The sequence below is a fragment of the Miscanthus floridulus genome, chromosome 15 (assembly GCF_019320115.1).
Source record: "Miscanthus floridulus cultivar M001 chromosome 15, ASM1932011v1, whole genome shotgun sequence".
Lineage (NCBI taxonomy): Eukaryota > Viridiplantae > Streptophyta > Magnoliopsida > Poales > Poaceae > Miscanthus > Miscanthus floridulus.
This window is the reverse complement of record NC_089594.1, coordinates 16,539,855-16,550,490: the sequence shown is the minus strand read 5'-3', so window position 1 is coordinate 16,550,490 and position 10,636 is coordinate 16,539,855. Positions and strand designations below refer to the sequence as shown.

At 43.0% G+C, this 10,636-nt stretch overlaps 1 protein-coding gene across 1 annotated transcript; it reads left to right on the top strand.

Moving 5' to 3' along the window:
• Positions 1 to 716: 716 nt before the first annotated feature.
• On the top strand, positions 717 to 8,360 carry LOC136507091 (exocyst complex component EXO70A1-like). Its single transcript, XM_066501928.1, has 3 exons — positions 717 to 985; positions 1,105 to 1,701; positions 7,136 to 8,360. Exons 1-3 carry the CDS (start codon positions 756 to 758, stop codon positions 8,358 to 8,360), a joined length of 2,052 nt encoding a protein of 683 aa, XP_066358025.1. The 5' UTR covers positions 717 to 755.
• Positions 8,361 to 10,636: the final 2,276 nt, after the last annotated feature.

Here is a 10,636-nt window from a genome sequence, read left to right as displayed (position 1 = left end):
TCTATGATACCGGTTAACTGTTGGAGCCTACGAATGGAAGGTCTTATCCACTCCTAGCTAGTTTAGCTTACCGAGGAAAAAGTCAAATATTCTTGTTGGACCCTGTGTACGGAGGGAGATGTATATCATAAATAAAATTCACAAAAACATGATATGCTCAAAGCAAACCATTCTTGATAATGAGTACGAGAACCGATACGACATACCTTGATAAGTTTAAGGACCAAAATGATGCACTTTGTGAGTACGAAGATCAGCATGACATGTGTACCCAAGTTTGAGGACCGGCCATATATTTTTTACTTAAAAAATTCTAATGTATATGGATATAGGTGGGTGATACTCGTCGGGCATCAGGTATAAAATATAAACCCATTATCATCCCTAACAACGATAGAGGGATAAATTAAGGTCCCTATTTATTTCATTCTTCGCTTGCTATTTTTTTTTATTTAGGTAAATTATACAGAACTCGTAGAGTTGCTATTGTTGCGCGCTAAATTTTGGTTGTGTCCTAATAAACTCCAGCTTCAGCGAGAAGCTTATCTCGATCAGCTAGTGATCGGCATCAACTCTGACGGCATCCAAACCTGCTACGATGCGTAATGACTGGGACCGTGCTGATCGAGATCGGTAGACTAGAGAGAGAAGAGCATAGTGAACCTTCTTCCAACTCGTGAAAGTAACAAGGACAGCGGCAAGGCTTAGCCGGAGCCTCGGCGGTTGACCGTAACAGCACCGGGGCACCGGCCGGCATGAAGGCGGCCGTCGGCGCCAAGCCACCGTTCCAAAAGACTCGCAGGAGACAAGAACTGATCACGATGGCGAGTTCCGCTCTCCCAGGGGACGCCCGCGTTCACGGCGAGTGGCTCACTGCGGCTCCCCTCGGCGTCGTCGGCGTCCTGGAGGGTCGCGTCCATGGAGGCCATCCTTCCGGTGTGATCTCTCCCTTCTTTACGGGCTCAGTGATGCCATTACTCAGCAGGTTTGCTTTGTTACTCTAGATCTGCCTTCCTACTCATTCTGGAATTCATTGAGCAGTTGACCAACGACTGTTTCTTCCCCTGACATGGCTGCCAATGGACTCTGGTGTGAACTGTGAAGTAAGGAGGCATCAAGTTCTCTCCTCGGCGACATGGAGACATATCTGAACCCTGTCTCCGGGGGCTTACTCGAGGACGACACGCTACGGCTCAACAGATACCTGGCCGCTGCAAAGTTGATGCTGATGTTTCAGCGTCAGCTGCCCCCTGGCACGGCATCCAGCGACATCCATGACGACCATGATCGTGCGAAAAAGCTCCTCGACAAGGCCATGTCCTCCCTCGCAATGGAGTTCTGCCACCTCCGAATCTGGCGACATGATGATTACCACCTGGATGTCTCGCCTGTGTCCATCTGGGAGTCCGTCAGCCGCAGCTGCCGCGACAGTTCCAACTCTGACTCGGCAGCCTCATGGTCGAGTTCCTCTGCTTCCTGTTCCTTCACCGGCGGCAATAGTGGCAGCTCAAGTGGATTCCTCTCGGCTCTATTTGAGGACATGTCTGTCCGAAGTGACAAGGCATTCCGATGCATGCATCTTAATTTTATCGACAGAAAGGAGTTGTCCACCCTCAATGACATTGCAGGCGTCATGATCGAAGGCGGATATCAAGAAATGCTCCGACGTGCAATCCATCGAGACTCTGCTCAACTTGCCAGGTATGTGTTGCGTATGTACTGTACTTCATTAAGAGTCATCACAAATTCACAATCAATCATGCTAGCTCTGGATAATTTTTAGTTTCACATTTTCCAAGGATTTCTAACGAGAAAGATACTTCCTCCATTACAAATTGCAAATCATTCTGCCTAGAAAAAGTTACCAAAACTAACTTACAATTTGAGATGGATGAGAGTATTTAATTGATATTACAATTACAACTGGGAGCCAATCAAAATTCTTTTCTAAGAACTTGACCTATATCCCAAAACTTTCCAAAATCTCCGCTCTTCTAGCAAAATCAAGTTTCAGTAGTCATGATAAGGCTATAGAACTTGAAGTACTAGGAAGCCCAAAAGATCAAGCAGAAGCAAGAACAAATCAAGGAAACACCTCGGAACCCCCAGAAGTCGATTTTCAGCCTGTAGATCATTGAAGTTCTGCGCTTGCCGGCGAAAGTTCCGCTTTAATGTGCACAAGTTCCGCACTAAACGCTTTGAGCAGACAGAACCAATAAGGAAAAGGAGCAAAAACTCGATCAAACGAAGTCCAAATGGCCTTCCTTAGGATGTTTTGAAGGTGTTCACAAAGTTTCACCTGAAAAAGATTAAAGCTTGGATGGCAGATTGAAAAACAAGCTCTCAAATTGAGGCTTTCACGATTTTCTTGAAACAGAGGAGATGGGATGCACGTGGGAAATCTGGTTGACGAAAAGCCTGGTCATGTTCTCCAAACTTCATAGCACCTAGGAAGCACAAGAAATCAACCCAAAAACCTTAGCTCGAACATCCTTAAGAAATTCACCAAAGAGCAAGAATTGGTGAGATTTGGGGACTGGAAACAAGAGCTTCAAAGCTGGGCTTCATGATATAGATAAGTTCTAAGGGTCCCAAAGACTCACAAAAACATGTCAAACAATTAACCAAAGTTGCATTTCAAAAATCTCCCAAAAATGGCCATGAAAATCACCGAAAAATGGAAAATTGGAGGAAAAGGATGAACTCGAGATTTCAGCAAACCTTTTAATTAATCATCTATGAATTCATCTATACTAGACCAGGTCTAGCATCCATCCTCCCTCTAAAGATGGAAAATTAAAGCAAGGGGTGCCTTTCTACTTCTAATCTCCCTAGAGATGAACACTTGGCCTGCCCAAGCAAATTGAGATGTGGATTCAAGGGATACCTCTCCACCAGTCATCTACCTTATTAATAGGCGTTTGGAATACCCCAAACTGCCCCTAGGCTAATACTAAGACTACCAACCCACTTAGGGCAATATGGTCCATATTACACAAAAACACACCCGATACACATCCGACAGCCACGATTGCTCCTCCCCTTCGTTTAGCCTTGATGCTAACTCAGAGATGTCTCCACGTACCACCCAGAATCCTCCCCCGGGTTTTGAGGCCCAACCCGACGTCGTCCTCGATCGGTAGATCACCAGGTGCTTGCGTGCTCGTCTTGACTTGGCCTGGTCTCCATCTTGACTTTGGTCAACACTGTTGTAACGTCCCGCGTCCAAAATCTACTTATATGGTCAGCTTCGCAGGTGGAACGGGCCTGCATATGCGTAGCACCTCGCTTACAATTTCATCCTCACTTCGTGTAAAAGGGTTAACCTAGAGGTGCTACTTTTAGAACGACAAGAATTATAAGGCCCTCACCTTCCTAAACTTCCAAGAAGATACTAAACCCACCACCACCAACTCCTCATGTGCCACATGGGCCACATGGGCCAACAACACAACTACAACAGGCTTCTAACTGGCTGGTGTGCTACATTGACACTCACCTTAAGGGTTGACGCCCTCAACAACTCACCACAAACGCACCAGATGCCTAGAACCACCTGTTGGTACACCACTCATGGGCACATACAATAAGGGTTGATGCTCTGAATACCATCTATAACACCCAACATCCAAAATCTACTTACATGGCACAACTCCGCACGTGGAACAGGCCTGGATACGCGTAGCACCTCGCTTACACTTTTGTCCTCACTTCATATAAAAGGGTTAACCCGGAGGTGCTACATTTGGAACGACAAGGATTATAAGCTGGCCCTCACACTCCTAAACTTTTAAGGTGGTACTAAACCCACCAACAACAACTTCTCATGTGCCAAATGAGCCAACAACACAACTACAACAGGCTTCTAATGGGCTAGGGTGTTACAACCATCTTCACCACCATCCTCGCATGTACACTTACTTGGCAATGTGTCCAAATGCTAATCATCCATGGTTCATCCTCTGGCCCTCGGGTACCTCGGTCCAAGCTTTTGTGTCTGCCCTTCATTGCTCCCGATCCATCGCGCACAGACTCCTCGCTTGACCTTCTCCATTGCCATCAACTGTCTCACGCTCAACACCTACACATCACAAGCCAAGAGGCACATTGCACACACGCACTCATGCCTCATTTCATCTCACGCATGCTTAGCCAAAGCTCAGACCACCTCAGTGACAATCACTCATCACTCACATTGGTGGTGGAGGAGGAGGAACACTCGAAGAAGGGGAAATATTTGTTGGTCCTGTCATTGTCATCTTGGGCGCGAAGGAATTGCTAAAGTTGTTCCGGCTCATTTGACATCCCTGCAATTCTTTTTTCTGGAAGAATAGAAATCTAAAACAAGCGATTGATAGTAGTAAATTCTTTATAATCAACAATATCCTGAATTTCACTCCTCAATCCACCATAGAAACGACACACTTTATCCTCTAGATCCTCTTCTACCCTTTTGAACCTCTGCAAAATATTTCTGGATAGACATATTTCCTCCCTCTAAGCGTTGTAATTTCTTAAGCAAATCACATTTATAAGAAGGAGGAATAAAACGATCACACATTGCTTCTTTTAGTCTATCCCATGACTCAGGTTGTGGATGCAAAGTAGCTAATTCTTGTCACTAGATTATAGCAAAGCTTTTTTAAACTCACTAATAGCTTGTCTAAACTTGTGATGATCAGGAACGATGTGGGAAGCAAATTTTTGTTCTGTTATCTCCCAATCAAGATGTTTCTTAACATCATATTTACCAAAAAAAGGTGGTACGATGAATTTAATTTTAGCATAAGGGTCATTATTGCAAACAATGCCACGATTGTGCTCATTATTAACATTACCTCCCATACCTGTACGATTGCTTTGAAGGCAGCCATGCGGGTTCCGCTCGCGTGTCACCCTCTCATCAACCATACCATCGTCTCTGTACACAAAGTCATCGTCAAGGATCCCTTCGTCTTCGTCTTTGTCATCTTTGTTCTCGTCGTTGGTCTTTGGACGGTTGGTCTCTAGCTGCTGAACTCTCCCAGTCAGTGTGCTCAAAAATTGATAAAAAGCTTTCAAGCTTAGAAAGACGATCTTTCAGGTTGTTTGACGAAAAAATAAGTTCGCCAAACCCACTGAAGGGGGGCACACGGATGCCAATTTTTTTCCAATTCTAAAAATGTAAGGTTTTCTAAAAATGGAGTCAGTATGCAAAAGTTATGTCATTTTTACGAACATACTCCGAATCAGAGGACAAAACTAGGAAAAAGTGCGGAATATTGGTGGCGGGTAGGGTTTGAAAGAAACGATGGGTAGAAACACACTGGGCTCAAACACAATCTAACCAATAACAAAACTTCGACCTAGGACACAAACTCAACATGGCGGACTCTGAGACTGAATTATGCAAAGGCTATAACGCGGAAGGTTCTAGGACAGGAAAAATAAGTATGACAATAGACTATGGGACGAAGGTGAAACACTCGAGCTAGCATTTAAGATGCCAACCTAATAGTATGCCTGAAGCTTTGATTATCACTAAGAAGAAACTCAATTGAAGTGACAAATTGCAGATATATTTTCATGCACTCGAAGTTGGGGTTTCACTACCGATGACGGCGACTATTCGAAGACAGAATGATCTAAGGCAAAACCCAAACCCTAACTTTGGCGATGATGACTCATTATAATGTCTTTAAGGCATGTGAACCCCCTGTACACGCCTCCTAATTAATGTGCCCTAAGACGATACACGGCCAATAGAACAAAAGAAGGTGACACAATACTCTGGTAGATTCTAGATGTTGACTTGTTTCGATGATTTTCATTGACTCTGGTAGAATTTTGATGTCAAACCAAAGCCATTTGTTATCTTATGAAATTATCTTTCCACACATATGTGGATTGTCGAAAATGGAGTGTGTATGTGCCTGGGGTGTCTATTTTACTGCAGGTTGGTCCTAGAGGCCGAGGCAGACTCGAACTCGAGTTGACTGGACCTCTGGATTGACTTGGACTTCCTTGCTGGTCTTCTCCACCTCTTGCTGGTCTTCTCCACCTCTACACCTCTCTCTAAGTTCTTCATGATCCTCTTCAATGTTCCTAGGCTTGATAACATCATTAGGTACTAATCTATTCTCAAAATTATAAAAAAGATTGGTTAAGAACGAGCTCACCTCTAGTTTCGATTATCGCATTCGAGCTCTAGTCATTGGACTTTATATAACGGTTGGAGGATCAACGGGTGCATCCAAAGGAGTGATGTCCTTATCACACTTATTACATGGCGCATACCAACCATGTGTTCACAACAAACATAAAAAGAATGCATGTTCCGTAAAAAGATCCTATTTTAATTATTATTTCTCTTAGACACTTTCTAAGTATTGCGGTCCCTTTAGTATCAAATTAAACATATTAGTCTACTTATTAGGCTAAAGCACACTTTTTAACCTCGAAATTAGACGGCAATTCGATTTTCAATCTTAAACTACGAAACAGGGTAACGAGCAGTCAAAAATGGCAAATTCAGTCCTATCGTAGGTTTCAAAGGTGGTTTTCTATTTCCTAAAAGTAATAAAATTCTGTTTTGATCTTTATAAATTCATAATTAATTTATTTTAAATCATAAAAATGTGGAACTAGTACTAGTTTTATTCTGAAAGTGTTATCTATTTGTTGGTGGTCTATTTAGAGTTATTTGGATCTTAATTAATCGTTTTAAATAAATAATGAGCATGACTATGAGCTATAAAGCAATAGGAACCAAAATAAATCAATTCCAAATAGCTATATATAGATCATAAACATGTAGATAATATTTCTAGAAAAAATGGTACTAGGTTTATATTTTTTGGATTCAAAATAAATTATTTATGGATTTGTAGCAACAAATTAGATTTTTTATTCTTTTTATAAAATAGCAAGTCACCTTTGAAACAAGCAAGAGAACCAAATTTGTCTGATTTTTGACAGTTGGAGGGCATCCATTACACGGTTCTGTACAAGATTAAAATTCCGTAGTTCAAGATTAAAAATCGGACTACCATACAAGTTAGAGATTGAAAACTATGCATTACCGTTCTACTTCTTTTTTTTTTTGCGACGTACCCTTCTACTTATTAGGAATGACTTACTGACACATGTCCAACAGTTACCCTGAAATCCTTGACATCAATAACATTTGGGGCGGTCACAAGGAAGAATCCAAAGAAATTCTACTGAAGGTTTGGACAACGGCGATGCACATCATCGTTGGTGTCTTGAGTGAGATGCAAAGACAATTGAATGGACGGGATCTTGGTTACTTCAATATATTCAAGGAGGATTATTTCTTAGCAATTGCAAAACAATCTATCAGAAAGTTGCTTAGAGCAGCTGATTCTACGTGCATTCAGGGTGCACCACCAACTGATCCAGTTTACATGGATACCTATACAGCACCTAAGCCTGATCTATCCAAAATGGTAAATCTGGTGATGGTGTACCAAGCACTGGATTATAGCATGCCGACAATATTAGCATTGCTGTCAGGTCAAACTAAGGAGTCCATCCTTGCAGAGGGTGAAGGGCTAATACACCGATTGTCAGACATGTTTGTCAAGCTATCTGTTGAGCAAACCGATCTGGCGATAGCACGACGTTTGGACATCTCTGACACTGGTGTTCATCCCTTCACAAGGCATATCATGGATCATGTGCAGATGCTGGTTCAACACAAGAGCACAGTCTGTCTAATGCTGAAGGATGACCTGAAAGCATTCCATGAACTGGTTGCGCAGCTGATCTCCTCTTTGGAGTCTATGCTGGATAGGAACTCAAAAGGTTTGCACCTCCCAGGGCAGCAACAAATGTTCCTGCTGAACAACGTACACTTCATGCTTCAGGAAGCCAAGATAGAGAAAGATTTGGGACGGATCCTTGGAGAAGGGTGGCTGTTGCAGCGCAATGACCAACTCGACATGTTCATTGCAGGATATGTAGATGCTTCATGGACACCTGTCATATCTTGTGTGCTAAGACGGACCCTAGTACGGGAGATCTTGTGGCCATTGTTTGACAAGTTCACTTCACTTTTCGAGATGACCTACCGGGTGCATAAAATATGGAAAGTTAGTAATCCTCTGATCCGGAATAAGGTGCGGGAGGCAATATTTCATAAGGTTATCCCAGTGTACCGAATGCATATGGAGAATTGCTCGGAGAAGCAGCAAAAATCTGCAAGGTACAACATTCAGCAACTGGGAGTCACAGCTGCAGGAACTGTTCGAGGGGTAACTTTGGACGCGGGTATATATGGTTTACCCAATTTCTGTACTCGTAAAGTTGTAAAGCTATTAAGTGCTGTAGCGAAATCCTCATTAAAAGTTGTTTGTTGACTTTTAGTAAGGGAAAAAAAGAAGTGAAAAGCTAGTAGATAGATACTGATGTCCCACCCCGCTCCCTTCTTCGGCTTTGAACCTATGGACGGAAAAGCTATTATGTTGTTTTTGTCAATTCTATGCTGTACATCTTCATAACTGTTTAATTGTATATATATATACTATGAGAAATTTTATTTAATTATTAACGGTAATAAGGTAATTGTTGCTGGGACACCCCCTCCGATGTGTATTCTAAAGTTTTTTTTTTGAAAGGTCACCGGGGGGATCTACTATCCCCACGTGAATTTTATTACCACAAATTCTGACCAAAGCGATGCTGGTAATTACAAAGTTAGGTCATGAATCCAGAGATACAAAACAGGAAGGGAAAGACTAGCGCCCAGACGTCCGGAGTCCGGACACCCGCACCTACCGCCCGCCCATGCGCCCGACGAGCTCCGTCTGCATGCGACAGAAAACGACGCAGGCGATGCACTTCAATAGCTGGATGCATGCGGCCAACGGAAGGGACGCGCGCACCACGTCTCCGCCTCCCCACTTTGCCTGGGCGGGACCCACAACGCATGCATGCAGCTCCTGCCCGCCCGCCCACTGCTGCTGCACCTGTGACTTGTCCGCGCGATGCTGCTACGCATGCACCTGTGCATGCATGTGGGGGCAGCCGCGCCCGCGGGGACACTGCACCCGAGGGGACCACCTCCATCTGCGCCCACTACCCGCGCCCGGTCATGCAATACTTGCAACATAAAGCATTTGCTTCAACATATGTCCGAAACAGATAAAACATTTACAAATATACGCTTGCAACATATGTGTATGGCCACAACAACATATGCAACATCCAGATAAAACATTTGCAACATATGTTTGAAAAGGGTTGAAACATTTGAAACATACGTATATAGTTAGTGCAACATATAGAAAATCTAGAAACATTTGAAACATATCCTTACAGCATACGTATATAGCCATTGCCAACATATGCAATATCCAGATAAAACACTTACAACATATGTTTGAAATAGTTAAAACATTTAAAACATATACTTGCAAAATACGTGTATAGCCATTGCAACATATGCAATAACAGATATACTTTTAAAATATTCAGATAAAACATATGCAATATACATCTAAAACGCATGAAACATATGATTGCAACATGTGCTCATCTACTTGCTGCCCTCCAATGGAAGCTGTTGATGCGGAGCTCAACGCCAACGCAGGAGCTCAAGGTCACCCGCGGTCGACAAGCATATGGATCACAGCCGCGGCAGGAGGTGCTGGGGCAGGCGGGTCGGTCCCATTCAGAAAAGGACGGACGTCCTGAGGGTATCATTATCAAAGCATGAAAGACAAGAAAGAGAGAACAAACACCACAACAACAACACCGAAAACAACCATCACCAACAGCTACAGAGAGAAACAACAAAGTTGCAACTCCCCTGAAAATATGTCAATAGGGCATGACATCATGGTGACATCATCAAGCTAGGAAGGAGAGGGCGGTTGTGGACTTGTGGAGGCTCCGTAGAAGAAGGAAGCCTCCGTAGAAGAAGGAAGCGACGTAGGGTATGAGGACGAGAGGCCGGTTGTGGAAGTTGTGGTGGCTTTGCGCTGACAAGTTCGGCGCTCGTCGGTGCCGCTGCCGCGCCACATGCCGTCAATCGATTATAAGCAATATGAATTTACTAACTTACCCTTAGGTATAAACAATAAAACTATAGAGACGTTAACTATAATTTGGGACGGAGGAAGTAGAAAAAGATTCAAATACTTGAATACAAGACTTTGAACTCCACCAAGCTACCATTGTTTTATGACTTTGGGCCAGCCGTGTAACTAGCATAACCAAACTAATCTAATCGCTAAGCGAGAACTTAAGCTATTATTTTATCTACTAGGTTCGTGCCCGTGCGTCGCTACGGGAAAACTAAATTTTGTACTAAATACAACTGGATCGCACGATAACATAACAATATTGTGAAATTAAATACCAACGCTAAAGTGACATTTAATCTAAAAGGCAAAATTTGTGAAATTAATATAGTCACGGAGAGCGCGGCGTCACAGGCTCATAAACTCTACTGTATAAACATTTCCATGATGCGACTAAGATAATATTTTATATCGACGAAAGAAATCTCTGATATCCATTTCTTTCGTGCGCCAATAAATCCACAAATAAGTTCCACCGCATTTTCATACCATCATGTATACACAGGTTTATCATAATAAAAATTGCCCATGCGTTGTAACAGAAAACAATT

Bases quoted from the DNA above. Each gene is read 5' to 3' on its own strand.
- LOC136507091 (XM_066501928.1), top strand. From the start codon at position 756: ATGAAGGCGGCCGTCGGCGCCAAGCCACCGTTCCAAAAGACTCGCAGG. The intron at 986-1,104 runs GTTTGCTTTGTT...TGAACTGTGAAG, and splicing joins GTGATGCCATTACTCAGCAG to TAAGGAGGCATCAAGTTCTC. The intron at 1,702-7,135 runs GTATGTGTTGCG...CATGTCCAACAG, and splicing joins GACTCTGCTCAACTTGCCAG to TTACCCTGAAATCCTTGACA.